This window comes from Podarcis tiliguerta (genome assembly GCF_965153285.1).
Source record: "Podarcis tiliguerta genome assembly, chromosome: 6".
Lineage (NCBI taxonomy): Eukaryota > Metazoa > Chordata > Lepidosauria > Squamata > Lacertidae > Podarcis > Podarcis tiliguerta.
The window spans coordinates 21,999,901-22,027,663 of record NC_139539.1 but is presented as its reverse complement, the minus strand read 5'-3'; the positions used below and the strand labels follow the sequence as shown (position 1 = coordinate 22,027,663).

At 45.3% G+C, this 27,763-nt stretch overlaps 1 protein-coding gene and 1 long non-coding RNA gene across 10 annotated transcripts in view; one reads left to right on the top strand and one right to left on the bottom strand.

Moving 5' to 3' along the window:
* HNF4A (hepatocyte nuclear factor 4 alpha) overlaps positions 1-2,741 on the bottom strand; it is a 31,349-nt gene extending 28,608 nt beyond the window's left edge. For all 7 annotated transcript variants that reach the window (XM_083446984.1, XM_083446985.1, XM_083446988.1 and 4 more), the window contains exon 1: positions 2,508-2,741. In XM_083446984.1, the coding sequence (XP_083303110.1) occupies positions 2,508-2,628 (121 nt within the window). In that variant the 5' untranslated portion in view covers positions 2,629-2,741. The remainder of the gene's footprint in view (positions 1-2,507) is intronic.
* A 10,211-nt stretch (positions 2,742-12,952) lies between these two features.
* Positions 12,953-27,574, top strand: LOC310680432. Of its 3 annotated transcripts, XR_014512748.1 has the most exons (4): positions 12,953-13,127; positions 20,315-20,400; positions 21,414-21,486; positions 27,499-27,574. It is a non-coding gene; the product is annotated as an uncharacterized lncRNA (long non-coding RNA). The 3 variants fall into 3 exon arrangements; XR_014512747.1 differs by lacking the exon at positions 20,315-20,400; XR_014512749.1 differs by lacking the exon at positions 27,499-27,574 and having other exon boundaries at positions 21,414-23,472.
* Positions 27,575-27,763: the final 189 nt, after the last annotated feature.

Genomic DNA, 27,763 nt, shown 5'->3' with positions numbered 1-27,763 from the left:
TAGGTTTTATTTTATTTGTTTTTTATCTTATATTTTGGAACTGTACATCCAGTTTCTTTTCCCTTTAATTTTTTTTGGGGGGCCCCAAGAGAGTGGGGCCCTAAGCTATAGCTTGTTTAGCTTATATGTAAATCCGGCACTGCACCCACCCACTTCCTCCTCTTCTCCCCCACTAACAACAACGCTCCTTCTCCCCCCTCTCTTTTTCTCTCCCTCCCTCCACCCCCAGCTTTCTTCTCCTTCTGCCATTGGTTTAACACAGGTGTAAAGAACCCGTGACCCTTCAGGCGCTACTGAACTACAACTCCCATCACCCCAGGCTATTTGTCATGCTGGATGGGGCTGATGGGAGTTGGAGTCCAGCAAGCTCTGGAGGGGCACAAGTAGCTCATCCCATTTTACAATATCCCACAGTATTATGTACAGGTTTGAATTGGCTCATGGCAATTAAATTTCACACAGCAACTGGGGGGAAAGATGCCCCGGTATAATGTTGTTGTCCAAACAGGGTTGGGTTATATTCCAAGGCTATGATATATGATTGTGCATTTCAAGTATTTATATTCTACCATCAGAAGTGAAAATAAAAAATAAAATAAAAAATCCATGATAATATTGCCACCTTCCCAGTGTTAAGGCAATCAAAAATAAAGTATTAAAAAAACCAGACAACCAGGCAAATATTCAATGCACGCACTATAGAGGTGACCTGTACCCATATTCAGAGAATTGGTGTTGTGCTTATTAAATAATGACAAGTGCGAAGTATGAAACCCTTTCTCCTTGTAAAATCACTCAGTAAAGACCTAATAGGTGTCCTTTTTAAGAAAATTTGAGTAGAGAAGATATCTTTCTGAATTTCAGAATTAATGTAAGGCATGCTTCTGAATTACACTAAGATTAGCCATTAGCCTGTTCAGAGAATCCACGGGTAAACATGCCAAAACACAAATCTTGGATCTTGTGAACAAAAAACAAATCCCCAAACGTTTTAGGAGTGGAATAAGCTAATGACTCCTATGGGCTAAAGCAGCTGAAGGAAGCAGAAATGTCAGCCTGCAGTACTTCTTCATTCCTTGCTGTAAAACATGCTGAAGCTGTTTGCAGTTTGAAAAGCTGCAAGGCTATTATTTTGGCCTCACAGTCTGTGCACACACTGGCATAAGGCAGGATGTCATTTTCCACCGCGAAATGTGACTGGCAAAACGCCCCAAAAGGCTACATACACACTTGACATGGTAATCCAGGAATTTGTGAGGTATCTTACGCATTTGATCTGTGAGGAAGGAAGTTTCTGGATCAAATTTGGCCTCGGCCACAAAATCATTAGGTGCACTTCAGCCAGACAATGTTTATTAGCTTCAGCCCTGCTACCTGCAATATGGGAATACTGTAATAATCTGGGCCAACGGTGCAGCGCTGCTCTAAGGATGAGCTCTTTGGCCTCTCAAAAAGCGCTGGATATAAACAGCAAATATTATTATGTGAAATAAGCACACAGTGGCCCATCTCTATAGCACAATTCTGTGTAAATGTACTTGCAATTAAGTTCTAATGTGTTCTGTGGGGCTTACTCCCCGGTTTGTTTGTCTGCATAGGATCAAAGTAGCAGATCTTTTCCAATCCTTCCTGAATTCTGAACCAGTATCCCTCTAAGTCAGTGGTTCCCAACCTTTTTTTGGCCTTGCCCCACCTAAGCATCTCTAAAATCCTGGTGCCCCCTCCCCCCGGGACATTTTATTCAAAAAGTGAACACCTATTCATGTGGAGGAAGCCTAAAAGGCCATTACCTATTAATAACTCACTCTCAAATCCCCCCCCATTCAAATTGCCCCCCTGCACTGGCAACATGAAGAAATGTATTTGGCATAAAGACAAATTCTGTTCCTAATGAGTCCTTGTACCACAGAAGTGCCTCTAGGCAGGGAAAACTATACTGTATTATCTAATCACATCCCTTCGAAGCCAATCCCTTCAGGAGACAATCACAGACACGAGTTGGAAGGGATGCCGATACAGGAGCCCCGCTGCCGAGTTCTTTCCGATTCTAAATTATATTTTTTCTTAGAATTTAAACCTCTTGGTTTGGGTCCTACACTCCGGAGCAATGACCTAGCTCTCTGCTTTGTTTCCTTCACCCTATATGCTCACCATTCATGCAACCTTCTGGGGTTCTTTCTATGCCTTCCTCTGACAGATATGTCATGTGGGAGAAAACCCGTAATACTCTACAAGATTTCTACACCGCACCCATCCCTGGAAAAGTCACCCGGTTCGAGCTAAGCGGAGCCCTGCTCAAACAAAATCTTGCCATAAACAGGCAGGGAGCCTGGAGAAGAGTCTCCGCCGACAGGGAAGGTTTTCCTTGGGACAACAAGGAAACAGACATGCAGTGAAGCCTCCACACCATCTGGCCGCCGCTGCCTGTTTGCAAATGCGCCTCTGAAGGTCAGCTGTCCCTTGCCCAAAATTTAACAGAGAAGAGCAAAGTTCCGAGTCGGACTTACCGTTGCCTATTGCCAAGACTTGCATGTTCTCAAACTCCAGAGTCGTGTATGCCGGGTCTAAAGCCGCACTATAATCTGCCATCTCCATGTCTATCAGGGCTTTGGAAAGGCGCATTATCATCAGCAAACACAGGCCAGATTGCAGTGATTCCGCAGCCAGAGGTTATTGGCCCCTCAACCTCTCCAACTGATTTTGCCGGCGTCCCCTATCTGTTGGCCTTTATTTCAAATATTTCTCTGAAAGGATCTGCTGAGCTTCAAGGCCTATACAACCCAGAGGGGTGGAGGCAGGAGGCAAGGGGGGTTAATCTTTAATCATCTCACTGGTGCGGACTGCTCTGCTCAGCTCCTTCTGTCTTCCTCTCTCACTTCAATTTTGTTTATTATTTCTTATTAGTCAACGGCACAATGCTGTTCAGGTTTGAGACAGGTGTAATAGGTATGCAAGTGATCTATGCCAACCTTTCTCAGGGTCTTCTGTACCTCATGCCCAGCTGTTAGGATCACCCAGTGCTATTTTTCTAGAAAAAGAGGTGCCAGAACTCGCTACGAACACCTCTCTTGTTCTTTTATAATGGCACCTCTACATGAGAGGTGCCAGAACTGAGTTCCAGCTGGCTAAAAAGCCCAGGGATTACCTTACTTGTAGTTAACGTGCCAAAGAATTGGACGAACGGATCTGGAATATTAAAAAAGCACCGATTTCTCTATTCCTCGCTTGCCGCCATTTCACCAGTCTAACTCTTTCTTCTCTCACGCCCTGTTGTCTCTCTGTTTGGTGAAGGTCGGCAGAATTGTAATTCCTGCTCTGTCATACACGGGCCTTTCGTTTTACTTCCCTATAAAACGATGTTTTACAGGCTGTGACTTCACTGTAAACAACTCCCACCCCATGGCCTTTTTTTACCACACATCTTTCAGGGCCAAGCGAGCCCTGAAATGTCAAAGTGGGCCCTCTCCATATTCCATCATGTGATGATACTTCGCTTGGACAAGTAAGATCTTCCTTGTGGTCCCCTCCCACAGGTACTGTTTAGCATTTGGGCCAAATGGCATGTGACACTCAAAATCTACGATTGGATTGCCCAATGTCTTTTTTAGAAGCTTGGAAGCTCCTGCGAGAGGCTTTGAGCAGCAGTGCTGGGGAGGGGGCTCTGCTTAGCCCTTCCCCCTGTGCCATTTTCCTGATTGAAATTCTATCCACCCTCCTCAACCCGACTGCTAATAGCCTTGGCAGGTACAGTGCAGACACCTACACTTTTACTCAAACCAATTAACAACCGATTCAGATTCCAATAAATATGCACAGAAGTTGAGTCGTCTACATACGAGCATGTGTTTTCTATCGTGCAGGGAAACACAGGTTTTGAATATTGGGGTGGGGAGGGCAGGTTATGCCAAAAGAAACTAGAAAGCCCATGCAGTGTGGTACAGTGGTGCCTCGCAAGACAAAAAGAATCCGTTCCGTGAGTCTCTTCGTCTAGCGGATTTTTCGTCTTGCGAAGCAAGCCCATTAGCGGATTAGCACTATTAGCAGTTTAGCGGCTATTAGCGGCTATTAAAGGCTTAAGGGATTAGCGGATTAGCTGCTAAAAGGCTATTAGCAGCTTAGTGCCTTAGAAAAAGGGGGTGGGGAGCGGAAAAAAAACCCCAGGAATCACAAGACATTTTCGTCTTGCGAAGCAAGCCCATAGCAAATTCGTCCTGCGAAGCACCTCCAAAACGGAAAACCCTTTCATCTAGCGGGTTTTCCGTCTTGCGAGGCATTTGTCTTGCGGGGCACCACTGTATTGGACTAGGACGATCTGTGTGCAAATAATTGTTCTGTTTTACATGTTTCTTCTACATTTATGCTTTATTTGCTTTTCTGTTTTTTTATACTGTTTTCTGGTTTTAGGTTGTGCTTTCTAAATATTTTAATTATTATGGGCTGAATTAACTAACTGATGCCACTAGGACCTCCACTAGTGCAACAGGATTCCTCTTGCACTGACGGAGCAATCTCCTTTGCACTATGTTAAATTCCTATCATATTGTTTATTTTTTAGACAGTACACAATGTAGAAATGTTGTCCTCCCCCCAAAATAATAATTAAGTGGTATATAAATGATTTTAAATAAATAAAATATTCTCTCGGAGTCTGCACCACTCAAATCAATCTACCGTACTTTCCCATGTATTAGGCAAGGTTTGCTTCCTTAAAAATCATGCAAAAAAGTGGAGGCCGTCTTATACATGGGTAGTGCATAGGGTGGACGTTTGATTGGCTGCTGCTGCGGCTGTCAGAAACTATTGTGTGTGTTATTGGTTGCGGCGTCAATGGGTGGTGTTGATTGGCTGACGCTGTGGCAATTGGATGGGCGATTGGCAGTTTCTGCCAACGAGGGGACAGCTGGGAAGCAGATTTTGCAATGTGTGCGGGTGAGAGATTTTCGGCATTCCCCCCCCTTAAAAAAGCTCAGCAACCCTCGGTAATGCCCCCCAAAAAAGCTCAACAACTCTGAGCAATCCTCCACAAAAAAAGCTCAACTTACTGTTTTCCATCTCCCCCTATTTTCTGAAATTTCAGTCCCCCAAAACAGGAAGCGTCTTATACATGGGGGTGTCTTATAGATGGAAAAGTACAGCACGTATATTTTAGTTAGAGCTATCCAAAGTCCCATTAAAGGCATTCACAGTTTCTTCACACAGCTGACTGGCCTTGTGCACAAGTTTCTGATTAGCAAGTATGGAGGGAACCCCAAAATTAATTGCCCTTTCTCTGCTACTTGTTTTCATCTCAAGCTTGGAGAGACACCATTATATGCAGTGAGTTGGTTTTCAGTGGCCTCAACTGGGGAGGAGTTTTATGACCCACTGGAAATTCTGTTGTGTAACCACCACAGATTAATAACTGTAAATCAATTTATTGTTTAACAGCATCAGATGAATTGCACTGAAAAGCCAGTAATAATTAATGATTATGGCAGTTTTGTTTATTTTTTTGCAACCATTTTTATGATTTAGTTTCCATGGAATAAATTAATGACCCTTAACTAGTTTTCAGCAACTCTTTGCTAGGTAAACCAGCCACTGATTTAAATCCTTGGATAAATCTGGTTTCCCAAGGGGTATTCTCCAATCTACCAACCCCCCATTTACCAACACCGAATCAAATGGAGAACATGGCAGGACAAGTGGCAGTGGCCATGAGACTGGGGAGGGGGCAGTGAAAGAATCTGAATAAAGCAGCCATATACTAAATGGAGAGAAGCTACCACCTACATCTGTTTGAAATACAAGTTGGTTGGTCTGGGACCGGGACACATATTTAGGGAACAAAGCCCCACCTAGAAATCTGGTGGGGTCAGGTCTGAGACATCATGCTGCGAACCCCTACCTATTCTCAACCTCGATCTATGTGTAAGTAAACCATATACCGTATTGGCCCGAATATAAGCCGCACCTGGAAATAAGTTACACCTTTACAATTGAAGAGGGCAAAAGAAAAAAAGACAATACCCAGGCTGCTTCCTGGGGGAGGAGTTGCGCCGCTTTTCCAGCAGCGTAAGGTCTCAAATATAAGCCACACTTGAACTTTTCAGGGTCTGAATTGGGGGGGGGGAGTGTGGCTTATATTCGGGTCAGTAAGGTAACACAAATTGCCAGTGGCTCTCTCCAGTACAGTACTTGCATTCAAAGGAAACCAAGCCTAGGTAGCCCTCGAACCCTGAAAACGTCTCACCATTTGAAGAAAACGTGTTTGCATAGCACTTGTGTGCAGTGATATATTGGACGCATCCAAACTAAGTGAGTTAAGTAAGTTAGCCACAACTGAGATTGATGGGACAGGTTAATCAAGACTTAAGCCCTGTTGATTTCAGTGAGAACTATGGGCAACTAACGTAATCTGGATCCAAACCATGGGCTGGATGAAGTAGCTCATGGTTCTCAATGAAAACGGGAAGCCTATGATTCAGGGTGAGGGTCCTCCCACCCCCAGACATCCTTTGAAGGTGACCTGGAAACTGCAATTAATTCAGAATGTGGCAGCTAGACTGGTGACTAGGAGTGGCCGCCGGGACCACATAACACCGGTTCTGAGAGATCTGCATTGGCTCCCAGTACGTTTCCGAGCACAATTCAAAGTGTTGGTGCTGACCTTTAAAGCCCTAAACGGCCTCAGTCCTGTATACCTGAAGGAGCGTCTCCACCCCCATCGTTCTGCCCAGACACTGAGATCCAGCGCCGAGGGCCTTCTGGCGGTTCCCTCATTGCGAGAAGTAAGGTTACAAGGAACCAGGCAGAGGGCCTTCTCGGTAGTGGCGCCTGCCCTGTGGAACGCCCTCCCAGCAGATGTCAAAGCAATAAACAACTATTTTACTTTTAAAAGACAACTGAAGGCAGCCCTCTTTAGGGAAGTTTTTAATGTCTGATGCTGTACTGTTTTTAATATTCAGTTGGAAGCCGCCCAGAGTGGCTGGGGAAATATTTATACCCCGCCCCCAGATGGGCGGGGTATAAATAATAAATTATTATTATTTTTATTATTATTATTGGGCATTCAAGAATACTTCTGTTCATGATGCCATTTGGATGGTTCTAGGCCAGGGGTTGTCAACCTGGTCCCTACTGCCCACTAGTGGGCGTTTCAGGATTCTAGGTGGGCAGTAGGGGGTTCCAAGGCACAAGCTGAATCCTCCTTCCATCGAGCACTGGCGGGCCGTAAGGAAATTTTACCATCAAGAAAAGATGCATTAGTGGGCAGTAGGTATGAAAAGGTTGACTACCCCTGTTCTAGGCAAACCTACTTTCAACACTGTTTATGCACAAAAGTACCACAAGGCATAAGCAGCTTGGTTTCCAACCAGTGCATGTTCCATAACTTCCTGCTGAAAACCTGTAACTTTTTACAATACAAATGTTCTTTTGTTATTTCTGCCCCCATTTTCGTTGGGCCATAGCGCAAGAGTGCCCCTCCAGACAGCAACAATGCAGTAACATTAAGAACATAAGAAGAGCCTGCTGAATCAGACCAATGACCCATCTAGTCCAGCATCCTATTCTCACAGTGGCCAACCAGATGCCGGTGGGGAACCAGTGAGCAAGATTCAAGCACAAGAGCACTCTCTGCTCCTGTGGTTTTCGAAAGCATTGCTTCCCTCAACTGTGGATGAGGCAGAGCACAGCCATGAATAGCACTCTCCTCCATGAATTTGTCTCATCTTCTTTTAAAGCCATCCAGGATGTGGTCATCATCACTGTGTCCTGGGGAACTGAGTTCCATTGTATATGCACTACCCGGAAAAGTGCTTTCTTTAACCTGTCCTGAATCTTCCAACATTCATCTCTATTGGATGCCCATGAGTTCTAGAGTTATGAGAGAGGGAGGAAAAACTTCCCCAGTCCAGTTTCTCCATGCCATGCAAACTTTGATAAACTTCTGTCATGTCACCTTGCCTTTTCTCCAAACGAAAATGTCCCAAACGCTGCAACCTTTCTTCATAAGGGAGTCACTGCACTACCTGGATCATTGGGGGGGGGCATCACAAAATTACTAATAAAGCAAAATGATGTGTTGACGGTCTAGTATAAATCCACCACGAATACACTACTATTGTGACAATGGCATGTTGCAGAATACGCCAGCAAAGGAAACAAACAAACAGTGGAGCACAGACTGCCCATGGGAACCACAAACATAAGCCACACTCTTACCACGGTCACATATTTCTTGCATGTAGTTCCTAAACTAAAAGCAGCAATACTGATAGGCCTGGTTCAGAATTACCATCTTGCTCGGGAGGGGATATTAAACAGAATAGCACTGCATGGCCCCTGAGAACGCAGGTCATTTGGAACAAACCAATGCTTTCCGGTGGCTATTTACATGGATCATTTTAATACCACGCACCCTATGAGTGCACTTAATGAGTATGCAAGACTACTGCACAGTTAGGAAGTTCCTGTGTTCCACCCATCCATGCAACCTCACTGAGAAGATAAGAGCCTTGTGGATCAGGATTCATGTAGTCTAGCATCCTGCTTCCTGTAGAGCAAACCAAATACCTGTAGGAAGCCCACGGGTAGGACATTGGGATGAAAGGCTAGGGCTTCTTCCTACTGCTTCTCTCCAGGAGCTGATATTCAGGGGCATATACTGTCTCTAGAAGTTCATAACAACAACAACAACAACAACAACAACTTTATTATTTATATGTCACCCATCTGACTGGGTTGCCCCAGCCACTCAGGGGGGCTTCCAGAAAAATATAAAAACACCACAAAACATCGAACATTAAAAACTTCCCTATTCAGGACTGCCTTCAGATGTTCAGTGGTACCTTGGGTTACAGACGCTTCAGGTTACAGACACTTCAGGTTACAGACTCCGCTAACCCAGAAATAGTACCTCGGGTTAAGAACTTTGCTTCTGGTTGAGAACAGAAATCGTGCGACGGTGGCGCGGCAGCAGCGTGAGGCCCAATTAGATAAAATGGTGCTTCAGGTTAAGAACAGTTTCAGGTTAAGAACGAACCTCGGGAACGAATTAAGTTCTTAACCCAAGGTACCACTGTATTCTAAAGGTTGTGTAGTTGTTTATCTCCTTGACATCTGGTGGGAGGGCGTTCCACAGGGAAGGTGCCAATACCGAGAAGGCCCTCTGCCTGGTTCCCTGTAACCTCACTTCACTCAGTGAGAGAACTGCTAGAAGGCCCTCTGATCTGGACCACATGGCCACTGTGGTTGGTGCAATTGCAGCTCACCATGGTTGCACAAATCATGACTTCTGCCTCTCTGTTGGTGATGGCATCTGGTGGATGACTATCAAGGACATAAAGGTTGCTCCTTGAAATAACATGGCCAGGTTATTTCCCCTTCAGCTAGGAGCCTGCTAAGCCAATAATTCATTTGCTGGATAGAAAGGAACAATGGAGTACGAGATGGTCAGGGAAGTGGAGAAAGAGCTTTAGCAGCCCCATTGAGGGATCTTCCACCTCAATCTGGGCTCGGATAGAGTGATCCCTATGATTAGATAAACGCGTACAGACATCAAGTTAAATATGTGCAGGATTTGCCGTAGTGTCTAGTACAATATCGTAAACCTCTAGCCTATTTTGCTCCGTTCAGCAAAACAAGCCTTTTGCTCAAATAAACTCCTTACGAAGGAAGGCAAAAATAGCTTCTTCGCCCCTACAAGGTCTGCGGGAACCAGCTCCGGAAGGATTAAGGATGCTAGAAATAGCAAACGAAAGAAGTGTATGCACAAGGGTATCGGGGTGGGGAGTTTCTTAAGGGGAACAGAACGATTAAATACCTGGAAATTGCCAAAGGGCCATATTTAGCCTTTCTCCTTTAGTGCTGATGACTCAGGTGTATTATTGCTAGTGTTTTCAGCCTAGCTTCCAGGGAACAGGCAACTTTCCAGAAGTGGAGGCTGCTGGATTAGTGGGAAGGGGGCACAGTGTCCACCAGCCTCAGTTTGTCCTCAGTGACCCCCCTCCCCACCCACCTTCTTACTTAGAACCAGTCCATTGGGGGGCAAAGCCTGCCAGCTTCCCCTTCCTTAGTTGTTGCTCTTGTAGAGCTCAGCAGGGAGGGAGACAAAGCTAGAACTGGTTGGCTCTGACACCACCTACTGTTGATCTCCCTTCTTCCACACTACCAGGTGCAGGAGGGCACCAGCCAGTTAACTTTTCTCAGCTCTATGAGGCAGTTTGATTATCCTCTGTTCCCATACTATGGAAGGGAGCACATAGCTGTACCTCCACTCAAAATGATAACAACAGGGGAGACATCTCAAGAAGGACACTGACAAACTAGAACGTGTCCAGAGGAGGGCAACCAAAATGGTCAAAGGCCTCGAAACAATGCCTTATGAGGATCGGCTAAGGGAGCTGGGCATGTTTAGCCTGGAGAAGAGGAGGTTAAGGGGGGATATGATAGCCATGTTCAAATATATAAAAGGATGTCACATAGAGGAGGGAGAAAGGTTGTTTTCTGCTGCTCCAGAGAAGCGGACACGGAGCAATGGATACAAACTACAAGAAAGAAGATTCCACCTAAACATTAGGAAGAACTTCCTGACAGTAAGAGCTGTTCGACAGTGGAATTTGCTGCCAAGGAGTGTGGTGGAGTCTCCTTCTTTGGAGGTCTTTAAGCAGAGGCTTGACAACCATATGTCAGGAGTGCTCTGATGGTGTTTCCTGCTAGGCAGGGGGTTGGACTCGATGGCCCTTGTGGTCTCTTCCAACTCTATGATTCTATGATTCTATTCTATGACATGCACTGTCTCTAACCTAGATGGAAATGTGTACAATGCATTTCTACAGAGTGGGTAAATGGCTGGCGATCTATAGCCTTGCCTGTGTTTAGTTGTGGTGTGTGCAGTGACATTACAAGTTCTGGTACCAAATAGAGACAGGACAGGAACATGGCAACCCAAGAAAGAATCTTGGGAACTGCAGCTTGTTAAGAGTGCTGTGGTTCTGGTGGTAGCAAACTACAGTTCCCAAGGTACTTTAGGGGAAGTTGTGTGCTTTAAATGTATGGCGTGAATGTGACCTCAGAAGAAGTTCACAGTTCAGTAGCAAGACAGTGAGCAAAGCAGTTTCCGGAGGCCCTGCCCTCTCCTCAAGCTTTTGAAATTTTAACTACCATATAGAGTGGTACCTCAGGTTACTTACGCTTCAGGTTACATACGCTTCAGGTTACAGACTCCGCTAACCCAGAAATATTACCTCGGGTTAAGAAATTTGCTTCAGGATGAGAACAGAAATTGTGCTCCAGTGGCGTGGCAGCAGCAGGAGGCCCCATTAGCTAAAGTGGTGCTTCAGGTTAAGAACAGTTTCAGGTTAAGAACAGACCTCCGGAACGAATTAAGTTCTTAACCTGAGGTACCACTGTATGCAGTTTCCAGACACAGTTTTTAACTGATAGGAAATGGCAAGATGACAGCCCAACTTGGGGGGGACGGGGGACGGGGGGACGGGACAGGAAGCATCCTTGGGAGAAGAAAGAAGCATTTCACTTGCTTTTAAAATGCATTATTTAAAGCTGTCTACCACCAACACTTTAAAAGGGGCAAGACAAATTCATGGAGGAAAGTTATACCAATGACTACGAGCCATGGCAATGTCTATACAGAACTTCTGTATGCTGCCACTGAATATCCAGCTGCTGTGGAGCAACATCAGCACTGGATGGGGGTCTTTGTACTTCTGCTTTGTGGGCTTCTTTGAGGCACTTGGTTCACCATTATGGAAAGCAGGAATATTGCATTACATAGAACTTTGGTTTGACCCAGCAGGGATCTTTTCATAGAATCATAGAAGATACCACAAGTGCCATCGAGTCCAACCCCCTGCCAAGCAGGAAACACCATCAGAGCACTCCTGACATATGGTTGTCAAGCCTCTGCTTAAAGACCTCCAAAGAAGGAGACTCCACCACACTCCTTGGCAGCAAATTCCACTGTTGAACAGCTCTTACTGTCAGGAAGTTCTTCCTAATGTTTAGGTGGAATCTTCTTTCTTGTACTTTGGATCCATTGCTCCGTGTCCGCTTCTCTGGAGCAGCAGAAAACAACCTTTCTCCCTCTTCTATGTGACATCCTTTTATATATTTGAACATGGCTATCATATCACCCCTTAACCTCCTCTTCTCCAGGCTAAACATGCCCAGCTCCCTTAGCCGTTCCTCATAAGGCATCGTTTCCAGGCCTTTGACCATTTTGGTTGCCCTCCTCTGGACACGTTCCAGTTTGTCAGTGTCCTTCTTGAACTGTGGTGCCCAGAACTGGACACAGTACTCCAGGTGAGGTCTGACCAGAGCAGAGTACAGTGGCACTATTTAATGTTTTAATGTTCTAGTGGAGGGGTAGCCAACTTGGTGCCCTCTAGATGTTGTTAGACTACACCTTCCATCCTCCCTGACCATTAGCTATGCTGGCTAGGACTGACTGGAGTTGAAGTCCAATAACTTCTCGAGGGTGCCACGTTGGCTAACCCATTTCTAATAGAAGCCTTGCCATGCAAACTACATGGGTAATGTGGAAGTGGGAGGAGAACTGACCCTTTTCATTAAGGTGGGTGGTGGAGTCTGCTTCAGAGGAGATTGGGAGAAGTTCGTGTCTCTCCCGATGTTCCATAAAGAGGCCTTCCTTGCATTTAAAATCATTTGGATTTTCTCTTGCTTCTGTAGAGATGAATGTTTAAGTGTACATGTGCAAAAGCTGCCTATTTGAGGCTATTCAGTCTTCTGTTTACTAGCCCATGTGGTAAGCCAGTTTGGGCAGGAGTACCTGAGTTACAAGAATCACGCCAGCACAATCATCTCAAACCGTCCCTTCTGCTTTTACACACACACACACCCTTTGAAATTTCAAATTCCAGTTTGTGGACAAAGTCCTATCTATCTGAGAATATAGATCTCCGACCACTGACCAAACTCCATTCCAAGCAACTCCCTAGTTATGCTTCTCCCCAGGCTCTGACATTCAGTGCTTGGAGCTGCAGGGAAGATTTGCGAACCAGCTTTTCATGCCTGAGCAGCTGTGCACCTTTGAAGAGTGGATCTGGGGGCCCATTTTTTTGTGGCTATGGAAGAGGATAACCTTCTGATCACCAGTAACCAACCAGGTAGGAAGATCCTTGTCGCCTGTAGTTCCAAAAAGCCTCTAATTCAAAGGAAAGAGCCGAAAGCGGTCTATTGTGCTTGAAGTATTCATTTTGGGCCACTGGTTAAGATTAAAAAAGGAAAACAATGTAGAAGGGTTTGGCTACTGAAAGCCAAAGAGATAGGAAGGACGGAACTCGAGTTGGAGACATTTGATGTAGTTAACAGATAACTCTCCAGAACAGCTTTCTCGCTCTCATCCCTTCTGATTCTCCCCAGATTAGTTCAAACTTACTTTTGTGCTAATCATTTCTCGGCCTGTTTATCTTGCATTAAAAAATTAACAGAGAATAGTTTACTGCATGACTTGCTAACAACTGCAAGAAATGGCACACAAAGCTGCCAGGCTGAATTCTGAGCCCTTGTGCAAGATCTTGCTTTGGATCTAGGCACCTAAGTTTTCGAAAGTTTTTAAAAAGAATGATTATTCCCACCCCTCTAAAGTCAATATTTTGTTCCTGCCCCTTTTCCATGACCTGAGTATATATTTGCTCTCCGGCTGTTTCCAAATGAAGCAGATAAAGCCCGCAAAGGCTTGTATTTTGTCAGACATTAGTAAACAGGGATCTTCTTTCCACACCATCAAATCCCGTTTGCCTTTTGCCTGAATTCATGTCTTAAATGATTACAGAGCAGTTCGCCCCCTTCCCCCACGTGTTAATAACCACCCCTGTGGAATTCAGCTGAATCAGAAGGATGAAGCACATTTATGGATTACTAGCCAACTGGAAGAAAAGGAAAAAGCAGCAGATATAGGTATCAGGGGGGTACATCCATGCTGCAGCTCAGAAAGGGGTCAGGTATGCAACTGGTGCAGAACCCAGGTAAACAGTTCAGGCAAACAGAGGCTTCAACTGCACTGGTTTTTCACATGACAGACAAGCAGCGCCAGCCCAGCAGAACAAGTTCACTCACCTCAGGCAGCTGCTCTTCAGTGTTATGAAAGGGCAGCAAATCGTTAGTTGTTGAATTCATTTTATTGCGTTTTTACTCCCAGGGTGCTAAAACAACTTGATTAGCACTGGGTAACATGCACCATGACTATTACACTTCCTGCTTTGTTCCCGGCAGCAAAATATATTTGGCTTGTCTTACAGATATGAGCCACTGCAAGGCCAGTGTAGACTCCTCTACAATTTTTATGCCTGGCTTCCAAATGCTAGTGAAAATGCATGTAGAAAATATAGGTCCACCTTTCCTGGTGATGTTCTGGGTTGGCACTCCCAAAGCTGAACCAAGAACTCGGGAATCTGTTTTATTGATGTGCCTAAAATCAGAGAGCACACACAGGAGGTCCCTTTGCACACACACCCAAATATTTGAGGGGTGCGGGGCCCCCCAAATTTTATGGGCATTGCCATTCAAATGATGTGTGCGTGCCACGTTATGCAATCGATTATGTGGGGCGGGGCTTACCTGCCCTCCCCTAGTTTTATTAAAGTTGGCACCCCTGCACACCCCCCCCACACACTCCACCAATGCATTCCCTGCATAGACCTTCCTCTGTCAGAAACAAGCAAGGCTGCCAACTTTTTATCTAGCAGGGCTCCTGTGACTAAAACAACTGCCTGACAAGCAGGAAATCAGCAAGCAAAGCTTTCCCTTTCACTCCAGGGTTGCCTCCAGACTGTCAGCATTTTGCAGGAGGGAGTGAAATGAATACTGGCAATGTAGGTTTGCACAATTCAAGTAGATTCAATCTGTCACCCTAGTGTAACAAATCCCCTTAGAAATAAATGATGAGAAATGATGGGGATATGCACTGAAAAAATTGGGAGGGGGGAATCAATGATTAATAAGTCAGGATGCATGTTCATTGTCAAATAACCTCCCTGGAAACAAACAAATCGGAATGAATGCTCAAGAAAGACCGGACATAATCTAACCTCTGCATAAGCTTTGTGTAAGCAAATCAGGATTGAATGCTCACTAAATAGGTCATCTGGAGGAACCCTGTTAGAAAAAAGCTTCACCAAGTAAATGTTGTGCTTGTCATGTAGTTGTTGAAGAGCAGCCCTGCTAGATAAAAAGAAAACAGCTGGCAGCCATGAGATGGAATTCCCCTCCCCATCTACACTCCATTTCAATGCAAGGTCAACTCGAAAAAGAAAGGAAATCTTTAAGTGTAAATGCATTTCTGATACATGGGACATTAGTTGGTTGCTGGAAACTTGTGGGGAATCCACAGTCAATTATCCTGACGTGGAATTGGATTTGCATAGCCATTTGTCTATGTACACAAACAGCAAAATCATCATACTTTACTCATATGGTTATTTTCTATGGGAAGGATGAAATCACTATTCACAGTCAGCCCCAACAGCTGAGTTGCTGCTGCTTAGCAGGAGGGAGAGTGGCGAGTTCAGTGTGGCGCAAACAGAGCGCTCTTGCTGGTGTGTTTTCACTATGCTGACCTCCCACTAAGCAGCGACTCAACTGTCAGGATGTCAAGTGAGCATTGCTACCTCACAAAACCATCTGTTACTGAGTGTGGTGGCTATGGGGGCTTCCATGCTGTTTCTAGCTGGGATTCTGATGCAAAATTAGCATTTGTTCTATTTGTTCTTTAGATGTCAGTTTGCACTCTACCTGCTCTTTTTATGGTGATAAATATTACAAAAGACATGGTAAATCTACGATGCTCATTTCATCCAAAAGAACTCTCTACTTGAGGAAGACGAATATTTTGGAAGCTTAAGGCATGGCCACATGCATCATCTAACTACAATAACTAGGTAAAGGTAAAGGGACCCCTGACCATTAGGTCCAGTTGTGGCCGACTCTGGGGTTGTGGCGCTCATCTCGCTTTATTGGCCGAGGGAGCCAGCGTACAGCTTCCAGGTCATGTGGCCAGCATGACTAAGCCGCTTCTGGCGAACCAGAGCAGTGCACTGAAACGCTGTTTACCTTCCCGCCAGAGCGGTACCTATTTATCTACTTGCACTTGACGTGCTTTCGAACTGCTAGGTGGGCAGGAGCAGGGACCAAGCAACGGGAGCTCACCCCGTCACGGGGATTTGAACCGCCGACCTGCCGATTGGCAAGTCCTAGGCTCTGTGGTTTAACCCACAGTGCCACCCGCATCCCTAACTACAATAATATAATATAAAATAACTACAGCAACCCTATAAGGCAGGAGTGAGGAGCCTGTTTGGCTTGGCGGACCAGAGCTTTATCTCGCCACCCACACTGATGACATCAGGTGATTGATAGGTAGGCTCACCTGTCATTGTCGACTCACGGGGTGGAGGGAGGGACCTGATTTGCCACTTTGTTCCACACAGGGAACATGCTGGGAAAGCAACTCCCAACAGGATCAAACTCTTGGGTTGTCAGTTGATGAATGAAGACTTCCACCCTGCTTCTGCAGGGGTAGGGTTGCCATATTTCAAAAAGTAAAAACCAGGACACCCCAAAAGTTGACTTGCCTAAGTTCCAGGACAAAGCACCATCAATTCCACCTTTGAAATCCCAGTAACGTCCAGAAAAACCTGGGCATATGGCAGCTCAATGCAAGTGACAGTTTTGCCAGCACCAAGTGGAAGGTGCATCATTCTATTATTAGCCTGCATTTTAGATGGAGGTGAGAGAGACCGGCTTGATGAAGGCTGCATAGCATATTCCCTCCCCACAACATTTCAAGAGGGAAAATTGGGGCAACCCCCCAACACTGTCGCTCCCCCACTTCCTCCCCTCCTTCCCCCCTCCTATCATTATCCTCTGGCCTTCACCGTTGCCGCCTCAGGAGATGCTGTGCTGGTCTGCACAGCCTAGGGGAAGGCACAGCCGCCGTCTCTGCTGCTGGCCCCAGCTTCCAGAAGTGCCGCAACAGAAGGAGGAAGAAAAGTAGCAGGGGCAAGTTTATTCCCCCCCCCCCCCGCTTTTTTCAGTGTTAACTCACTGACTCGTGCCACAGTGTGGAACCAAAAACCACCTGTCTTTTGGCCCCGCGTTCTGGCATGGCCAGAGGACAGGAGCCAAAACAGGACATCCCCGGATTGGAATTAGAAACTGCTAGGGCAGCTTTTATGAATTTGGGGTGTCCCGCTTAGAGGGCATAGCATAGTGAGTTAATGGCAAATGAGAGATTTGAATCTGACGCTTCTCGATTTGTAGCTCAGCCTCTTAGCCATGACATTACACGCCAGCTCTTGCCTCAGTTGCCTTAAGGCTTGCATAAATGAAAATCCTTGGGTAAATTAAATTAAACATCACCCATCTTCTTCAAATAGATGAAAATGGTGTTGTGGTAAGGAGAGAGACCACACTGAACCAATTAATCAGTTTGGTAATTGGCCCGGGCAGCGTATTCTGGAATGGAGCACTGACTCCTTGTGTGATAGTGATTCCCCCCCCACCCTTCAGGTCATATGACTGGTCACTATCCTCTGACATAGTTGTTTGTTCCAGCGTTGAGTTCCTGTGCATTATCTGCTGATCTAGCCTTGGCTGTCTAGACCAATTCTTTCTAGGAGATTCCTGTTTACCTGAAGAGATGTGGTGTTTGCATCTCTTATAAACAGGTGACCAAGGAAGTGTCAGTGCTACCACAATGACCTTAGCACTGTCTCTTGCAGAGGTTACAATGGCATTGCAAACTTAAACCAGTTTTATGCCTCTTTGACCATCACTGCTTGCTGAAAGTAGGGCTGCCAACTTGTGATTTCATCCTTGTTTTCTAAAATACTGATTATGACTTCTCTGGGCTCCTTCAGAGCACAATGCAAATTGAAATATTAATAATAGTAATAATGTCTGCAGGGTCTGGGTTTCTGTAAATGGTTCTCTCATTTTGATGACAGTCTGGTTTTTTCCTTAGAGACCATAATGCTCAGCTGCCATTAGTTATAACTAAAAAAAAAAATCATGCACAGAAAGACCAAGAGTAATTTTAGGTTTTAGCTGAAAGCCATGTGTGGAGAACCTGAATTCTGCCACCAGTCTTTCCCCATAAAATTTGATTTATAGGCCTTTTATAAATCTCATCTGAATCCTTTCTTTCTTGAACTGTTCTGTTTGGAAGTCGAATAAACACACAAAAACTCTTTGGCTGTTCATGACATTATCAGAATCAACCTACGAAAGGGAACTAAAACATCCTCAAAGTGCTGGACGTAATCAAAGGCCCAGTAATAAACAAACACTACCTGAGAAAGGAGAAAGAACGGGAAGTGTCAACCTTGAAAAATATAGGCCCCATTCACACATCACTGTAAGCCATTGTTGATTCTTAATGGTTTATCCTGGAAATGCACAGTGCTGTTTTCTAGAAAAAGAGGTGCCGGAACTCACAATGAACACCTCCCTTGTTCTCTTACAATGGCAGTGGCCCCACCTGAGAGCTGCTGGAACTGAGTTCCTGTGATTTCCAGCTGAAAAAAAGCCCTGGAAATGCAGATGGCTTCTGATCTCCTCACCTTTAGCCAGCAGGAGCAACAAACCACAACTGATGACTTAGCATTTCCCCTGAATCAGAAATTGTGCTTTGCTTTACTCAGACAAACCATGATCAGGAAGCCAAGAGCAAACGTTGGCTTTGCATCATGGTTTGCTTGCGGCAAAACAACCACAACCCATGGTTCAGTCATAACGGTATTCAGGAGTGGGGCATTATTCATGCTGCTTAGAGGGAGACGAACAAAATGGGAGCCATCCATCAACTATGGTTTACTGCAGGGCAGGAGAATCTCACCTAGTGGGGCTGAGCTTACAGCAATAGCCTCCTAGTAGTAGTAGCAGCAGTAGCATTGCTGTCATTTCTCAGCAGGAGTGAGGCAGCAGCAAAGTTGGGGCTCCACTGGCAGGAGTTCCAGATTGGCTCCACCAGAGCATTGAAGAGCCCCCAACCTCACTGCCTCCTTGGTGCCCCCTCTCCCAGTAATCAGCAGCAATGCTGCTGCTAGGAGGTTACTGCTGCAGCTTCACCCCACTGGAGAAACAGTTCTTGCACTGTGGTAGCCAACATGATGCCTTCCACATATTTTGGAATTGAACCCCCATCATCCCGTCCTAGGATGTTGCCTGGTCTCCTTTGTACCGCCCAGGACTCCTGGGAGGAAGGGCAGGATAGAGATCTAATAAGATGAATCTCAAATCATTGGCCATGCTACCTGGGGCTGATGGGAGTTGTGGTCCACTTTGGCTATCCCTGGTTTACCATGAGATAAGGTGGTCACTGTGAACAAGTTGAGCCGCAAACCATCTTTTACAATGGATACACCTTTTCAACACTGCCTTCCAAACAGCTTATTAATGCTCCATTACAGAATTTTGTAATAACGATTACAGAAGTATCTTTGATATGGTTACCTTCTTGCTCAGTTACAAGAACATTTAAATATTCTCTGGTGGCATGTAAATAATAATACTCCTGGTCCCCCCCCCCCACTGAAAAAGTGAAACTGCCAGACTGATTGCAGCTAATGTCACCCAAACCCTTATTTCCAAGGACAGAAGGCCAATGTTGAAATCCCTGTGTTCAGATATTTCATCCAAGCAATTCATTCCTCTCTTAGCCTATCCACCCAATAAAGTTGGGGATGGGGAAAAGAGGAAGGGGATTTGAGGGGTCGTGGAGTGTGGACAGATACAGTGTAGGTTAGGCCACAGAAAAACAGAGGATCAAGTACAGGCACCCCCCAAAAAGCACCCAATACACTCCACAAAAAAGGCAGCTCCACAGACTGAGACAGTCCCCAATGCATTTCAACAGAACCCTTTGTCAATAGAAAATTTCTGTATAAACAAGAACAAAACGATGCTTCCCGGTTTTGGGGAAAATGGCCGTGGCTTATTTCCAATCCAAATCTGACAGGAGCCAAGTTGTGGGCCGTGGGCAGGAGCCACCCCTCATTAACTGCAATGCATCTGTGAAAGGGCCAGTGTGATTACAAATCATTTTGGAACTCTATGAAATTGTTAGCCCTGGGCCGAAGTAAGCCTGCGGGACTTCAACCGTCATTAACCTCCAATGAGGAAGAATAGGAAATAATTATATGTTTATTTCACTGAAGACAGCCCCTTCCTCTGAAGCATTGGCATATGCTGTGAGGTTGTTTAATCTACTTATTGTTCCAGTTTTCTTTCCAGGGTTGCATGGAGGCTGGGATGGTAGATTAAAATCTTCTACCTCTTCTAATTAATCATGCAGGTGTGAATGAGCTCCCCAAACAACTTGCAAGGAAAAAAAAGCCCATGTAACCAAAAGCTGCAGAGCCAACTTGAAAGATCATGTTAGTAGCATAGTATTTTGATCATTCACCACTTGTTTCTCCCAGAAACCATCCTTAGCTAATGCCCCGTTCTGCCATAAAATAATTAAATTATATTACAACCATAAAGTGCATAATTTAAGTCAACCAAGCATTTCAACAAATTGGAATATGGTGGCAAGCTGAAGCCATGAACCTTTATAAATCAATCATCAACTGATAAACACAGCAATGATTAACTCCCAGAACTGGTGTCCCCAAAGTTGGTTTATTGAAAACATGCTGAGGGCGGATGATATTGGGTAAGTTAATTGCGGGAGGCGGAACATTGGTGGGGCATAAACCTAGCATGCGTTTGACGTGATCTGGTGCGCCTGGGGGGGGGGGGAGCCTAGTGTGAACTGTCCAGAGATCTCCAGTGTTTTTCCTTCTTCTTGCATGAGAATAGTGGCTATTACTGGCATCTCTTACACAGCCTTCCCTGACATTACTCAGCAGTGTGGTGGCTACAACATCAGCACAGTTCCTTCCTATACAACTAGGGTGCCATCAAAACCTCTGGATCATGTGGAAAGTGCATCTCCAAAAATTGGAGCACCATTCCCATAGGAAACTGACTCCTTCATGGTGGTCAGGAGCTTCTAAAGCGTGTGGGAAGCAGTCATGCCGTCGTAGTGGCTCCCTCTACCCTCAGGGAATTGCTGTTACGGTACTCAGCACTAGAGCATCTCAGATTCAATTAGAGCGTGGTGCTGATAATGCCAAAGTTGTAGGTTCAGTCCCTGTATGGGACAGCTGTATATTTCTGCATTGCAGGGGGTTGGACTAAATAATCCTCAGGGTCCCTTACAACTCTGCAATTCTATTATCCTACTTGGAACACTAGCACAACAGGCAGAGGTTTAGGTTCAGCTAGACTTATTACCCCTGGCGTCTCTGTTTTCAAACTGCAGGAATGAAACATAAGACATTATTTAAATATGTAGTCTGAAGCAACTATACCATACGAATATTCTAAAGGTGTTTGTCTTCCCTTAGGGCATGCCAGCACATGATTCATTCTGAGGATGATGTGCTAGAATGAAATCCTCACACTCTGCAGGTACAAAAGGTAATTATTACCGGATCGGTACAGGATGCGCAGCTGATGTAGGCCACAGAATTTGGATCCTGAGTCTTCAGAGCAAAGGATTACCTGATCTTTCTAGGGACGTGCCCTGTATTTTTGGGTTGTACACTATGCCAAAAGCACTAAAGAGCAGGAAGGCATCAAGCAGAGATATGTCATGGAATAGGGCCATGGAGAGGGAATCCATTTAAAGAGACAGCAACATAGGGTTTTTTTGTTATTTAAATGAAGGCTCTGGTTCTAAATTTGCAATATTTGGGGTGCATGGGTGAATAACACTTTTGCCCTGAGGACTCACTCATGAAGCCTCTCAGCAGCCTTGCACAAAAGCTGCTGTCATGGGAATACCTCTTACAGAAGAGGTAAATTTAGATCTGCTCCCATGTGGTTTGGGTTCTCGTCCCCCTCAATTGAAACTTTCTAAAAGCTGAGAATTCAGTCACATCCATTATACAAGCAATGATAGCTTAATAACTTTAGGGCAAAGGGAAGATGCTTGTTTCAGTGAGCAGTTCGAAGGGGGTTCTGGGAGATAGAGACAAAATGGGTGAGTAGCTTCTCCACAGTTCCAGGAACCTCAAACATCTAGAAGAATCTGAAGGCCAAATGGGTTATTGTGATATGTTGGCTTCAGAGAATGTTTGCCCAGAAATTACCGGACAATAAAGGAGCAAAGAAAACTTCCTGCTAATCAGGTTTGAAAACTCAAGAGTACTAATCCTCACAAAAAAAAAGCACCAGGCTTGACTCTTCTTTGATAAGTTTAAAGCTGTTAACATGTTTGAAAAAACAATGAATCTGGGTGCTGTTTTCTCCTATGGGCTTTGAGAGGGAACCCCTCCGGGTGTTTCCACATGTAGCATTAAAATGCAAAACATTCCCATGCACTAAATATTTGGGTGCATGTGTGAATGTTGCTGATGTGGGTGGAGAATGAATTTTAAAACTGAAAGATACATTCTAACCAATCAAGATTTTACTTTCACATTTCAGATTCTGGGAGCTTTTCAGTGACACGCACGGAAGTTAGATGTACAACTTCAGGCAACCATTTGTGCAATTTGCTTGGTTAAACTCTGGCAACACTTGAAGGAGGGAAAAACACCCAGTAATACTTTTTCCTCCCCAAACAGGCTGATGGTCAAAATTAAAGTCCTAGTAGGACCCAGTACCTGGTGTTTCCTGAAGGAAATCATAGCCATTCATGTTCCAGATGGACCTGATGGTTCTCCAAAGAGAGAAAGAGAGAGCTAGAGGAGCCTCACACCCCGAGAGGGACTTCTGCCCAGCAAGCAGCATAGGGGTTCTGAGCAGGGAGCCATGTTCTGTCTGACTAAGCAAAAGAGAAGCCAGCTGGAGTGTGGGCTGCAGGGCTAAGATAATCCCCTTAATGCCAGTCACAATGAGATTTGATTGGAGGCAGGAGTTCATGCTGTGGAGTTTAAGGAGTGCTGCTGAGTGCTGGAACAGGTTTCGTAAGGTAGCCCCAAGAGCTGTGCTACTGTGGCCATGTCCCATGACCACTCTGTGCTGAACAGACCACTTTTCCAAAGTGGCTGCTGCTGAATATGCACTCGTGTCTGCATGTGATTCGTCCAGAGTCCAAGAGTTTAAATGTAATAAATACATAGCACTTTATCTCAGAGAACAGCCACACCAAACGTTTAAAGCACAGGGTTTCTCCCAAAGAATCTTGGGTCTGTTAAGGGTGCTGGGAAGGTTAGCTCTGTGAGAGGTAAACGTCAGTTCCCGGGATTCTTGCGGGGGGAGGCATGTGATTTAAATGTCTAGAGTGGATGTGGCCAGCTATATTTACATACCTTCCAACATTTCTCTGATGAAAATAGGGATGTCCTATTCAACGAAAACAAGAAGTTTATTATTTGTACCCTACCCATCTGGCTGGGTTTCTCCAGCCACTCTGGGCAGTTTCCAATATATATAAAAACATGCTAAAACATTAAACTTTTTTTAAAAAAAAAACTTTTTTTAAAAAAAAACCTATACAGGGCTGCCTTCAGATGTCTTATAAAGGTTGTATAGTTACTTATGTGCTTGGCTCGGGGGGTTGCATAACTCCATACCCTCCAACCTTTCTCCAATGAGAATAGGGACATCCTAAGGAAAAGTGAAGGGATGCGGGTGGCGCTGTGGGTTAAACCACAGAGCCTAGGACTTGCTGATCAGAAGGTCAGCGGTTCAAATCCCCGTGACAGGGTGAGCTCCCGTTGCTTGGTCCCTGCTCCTGCCAACCGAGCAGTTTGAAAGCCCATCAAAGTGCAAGTAGATAAATAGGTACCGCTCCGGCGGGAAGGTAAACGGCGTTTCCGTGCGCTGCTCTGGTTCGCCAGAAGTGGCTTAGTCATGCTGGCCACCTGACCCGGAAGCTGTACGCCGGCTCCCTTGGCCAATAAAGCGAGATGAGCGCCACAACCCCAGAGTCGGTCATGACTGGACCTAATGGTCAGGGGTCCCTTTACCTTTAAGGAAAGTGGGATGTTCTGGGATCAAATCAGAAACCAGGATGGCTTCTGTATATCTGGGACTAGAAAATAGGAAAACTTGGAAGGTCTGATACTGCTGTTTGCATGTTCAGTAGGTGTGCAAAGCCACTCTGTTGTTTGTACATAAAGGCTTCTCACATGCTGGCAGAATGAGCCGCAGGTGGGGGAGCTAAACTGTGCAGCTGAATTGCACTGATGCAAAAGGATGCTCTGTTGTGAAAATGACTTAACTGGTGTGTCTTTTAAGGGTTGGGCTGATTTCAAATCCACATCCGTAAGGTTTCCCAGCGCCCACTGCAACCACACTGTATATTATTGTCCCTAGTTTCCCATCCCAAATGCTTTTTGACAAGGGGAAGAATTTGACTTGCGTCTCTCGGGCATCAGCACTTCCAGTTTTTGATGATATACAACAATACCGAGAGCAGATAAGGCAGTTCCTTTCTCGCCTACTGGAAAGCTTTCTGCTGGCATGGAGATGGAGATATGCCACCCAAACCAAACACTTCCTTGCAGGTGTACATGCAGGTGGGGTGTCATCGAGGTTTTTAAGCAAAGGCTGGATGGCCATCAGCCATGGATGCTTTAGTTTAATTGTTATTCCTGCATTGCAGGGGGTTGGACTAGATGACCTATGGGGCCTCTTCCAACTCTACAATTTCATGATCCTATGAACCCTCTTTTTGCACAAGCAAGCTGCAGTCTGCAGAAAGGGGAAATGAATGCTGTTGGAGTATAATGATTTGGAAATGAATAAAATGTGGCTTCTGTACAAGGGGATGAATTGATACTCCAGAAGGTGTGAAAAAGGAATTATTTGACTGAAGACACCAACAGTGCAAACCTATGCACACCTAATCAAAAGTCAATCCAATTGAGTTTAATGGGGCATGCTCCCAGCAGGTATATGGGTTTATGACAGCAGCCCAACACCACAGTTCTTTAAATCCCTATTCAACAGCAAGTCTCACTGAATTCAGTGGGGCTGCTCCCAGGTAGATATATGCACATTCCATGAAGCCACATTGCACTAAATGGGACTTACTTCCCAGTAGGCATGCATAGGATTTTACTGTAAGGCTGCAATGCTTTGCACACTTACCCAGGAGTAAAGGTAAAGGGGCCCCTGACCATTAGGTCCAGTCGTGACCGACTCTGGGGTTGCGGCACTCATCTTGCTTTATTGGCCGAGGGAGCGGCATACAGCATCCGGGTCATGTGGCCATCATGATTAAGCCACTTCTGGCGAACCAGAGCAGCACACAGAAACACTGTTTACCTCCCCCCCCTGGGAGCACTTTGATGTGTTTTTGAACGTTAGGTTGGCAGGAGCTGGGACTGAGCAACGGGAGCTCACCCCGTCGCAGGGATTCGAACTGCCGACCTTCTGATCAGCAAGTCCTAGGCTCTGTGGTTTAACCCATAGCGTCACCTGCATCCAGGAGTAAGCCCTATTAAACATACTCAACTCACGTACAAAGAGGTAAATCCCGCTGAACACAACGTGGCTTCCTTCTGAGTAAACACATTTAGAATTGCAGACAGAAAACTCTTCTTATTCCAGTATGAGCTATGTAACTATGCAAATGCAATTACATTTTTAATATTAGAGTTACTATTTTGCAGTTACCCATGAGTGTGCTTTATTGTATTGTGATTTTATGTTTTACTGTTGCAGAAAGATGGGATAGACATTTTAATAAATAAGGAGTGCAGAAATCCATGGATATTAGTAGGCATGGTCCTTGCCAAATGTACGCAAATATTCATTTAACGTACCTATTGGCAGGAATATGTTTTAAGTTAAATGCTACTAAAAAGTAGCTGCTAGGGTTCGTCTCTCTCAGCTTCCTTTTGTTGACTTCTCATCGCCCCCTAGTGACAAGTCAATGAATCCAAGTAACTTTCCCTTTTCCATGAAAGGCAACTTCAAACTGCAGGTACAATACAGAGCCACCCCACAGTTGCCTCTTATGATAAACTCAGGGATGTACAAAATATGCACAGATATGTCAGGTGCAAAGATGGTCTGCAAGCATGTGAGACTCAATATAGTCCTGAGTCTTTCCTGCTTGTTGCTCACATTTTTATGGCAAACATAGCAGCTTTTTAAAAAGTAAATCCTTAATAGCATGCGTGTTATAAGTGTGTGGTTCTTTCCACTGGATGCCCATGCACAAAAAGCATAAACAAGCTGCTGTCAAGTCCTACTTATTAGTGTTATAAAGTAGTCATGAATTTGCAACCGTAAAGCCTCTTACACTCGTCTTGAGCTGCTGTGATGTCATGGAATGTTCACAAGTATTTAAAGTGCTCAGGAAACAATCTGTTGGAATATTCATTGTCCATTTTGAGGAAGGAAAGGGAATGCCAGTTTTGCCTGGAGAGATTATTTGTGGGCCATGGGGAGGATAGCAAAGAGCCCCCAGACAGTAAGGAATCTAAAAAGTCATTGAATGGTGCTGAATTTTACATATAAATTTTAACTGGCCAGCCAATTCTTTGGCTACAGACTGGTACAACATATTCAGTACTGCTGTTGATTAAGTTTAGGTTTTTTCTGTGAGCACAGGAAGCTGCCAGTGCCCTTTTTCCACATCTAACGCTAAGCCAAAGCATGGCTCAGTGAATGTCTAGGCTCCCACAGAGGAGATTGTGACTGCTTTACTCCTCCTCTGGTCATTCTGCTTCTGCACTGAACTCAGCCATGCTTTGGCTTAGCGTGTTGTCTGAACTTGGCTCTCTCAGACAAACCACAAACTATAAGCCAGGGGTGGGCAACCTAAAGCCCATGGGCCACAAGCAGCCCACGGGGGTCGTTTAACTGGCCCACAAGCCACCCCAAAACCAAGCCACCCACTCAGCAAGTCCCCCACACGCTGCACTAAACTGGCGCAGCGTGGCACGGGGACTCGCTTCCGCAGACGCTGGAAATCGCGGGTGAGCGCAATCTCGCCCACTGAGGGATCTTCACTGGTGTGAACTGGTCCAGGCAAGGTAAACCTTGCCGAGCTCTGCTATAAGCGATAAGACACACCTTGTTTATGACTTGTGGTTTGTCTGGCGAGAGTTAAACCACAAACCCGGGTTCAGATGCCAAACCATGGCTTCACTCAGTGCAGCACAGCAGCAGAGCCACCAGAGAGGAGCAAAACAACCATTATTTCCTCTCTGGGAACCCACATGTTTGCTCATTCACATTGAGCTATGGTTTGGATTCACGTTACACGTAAACCGGGCCAAATACTGTCAACTCTGCTTGATAGTGACACATGGATTTTAAAATAGGTTAGGGCAGATCTACTTGCCTTAATCTTAAATGATCTCCAAAATTGAAAAGGTGAGCAGATATAACTCTCTCAAAACACACTGGGAATAATGTCTTTTCTTACACAGGTGACTGCTTTTTCCTGTATATATTTTTTTACAGCTGTGATGTCTCTCTCTCTCTTGGAGTACCGTCTGCTGTTATGACTCTCAAACGCTCAAGAGAATCAATGCCGTCACCAACAAAGCCAGCCCCACCTATGAGGCAGGGTGAGGTAGCTGCCTCATGAGGTGGAAGCCCCACCTGCAGCCCCACCTGCCCTGCCAACTTTGCTGCCAGGAGAGAAGTGGAAGATAGCGCTGGATGGCTCCATCATTGGTGCTGCCTTGCAGGCACCACTGCACAACCCAGGTAAGGAAGACTGCAGAAGGGCTGCGTGTTCCCATGTTGGCAGAAGAGGACACACTGCCCCCTATTCACCAAGAAA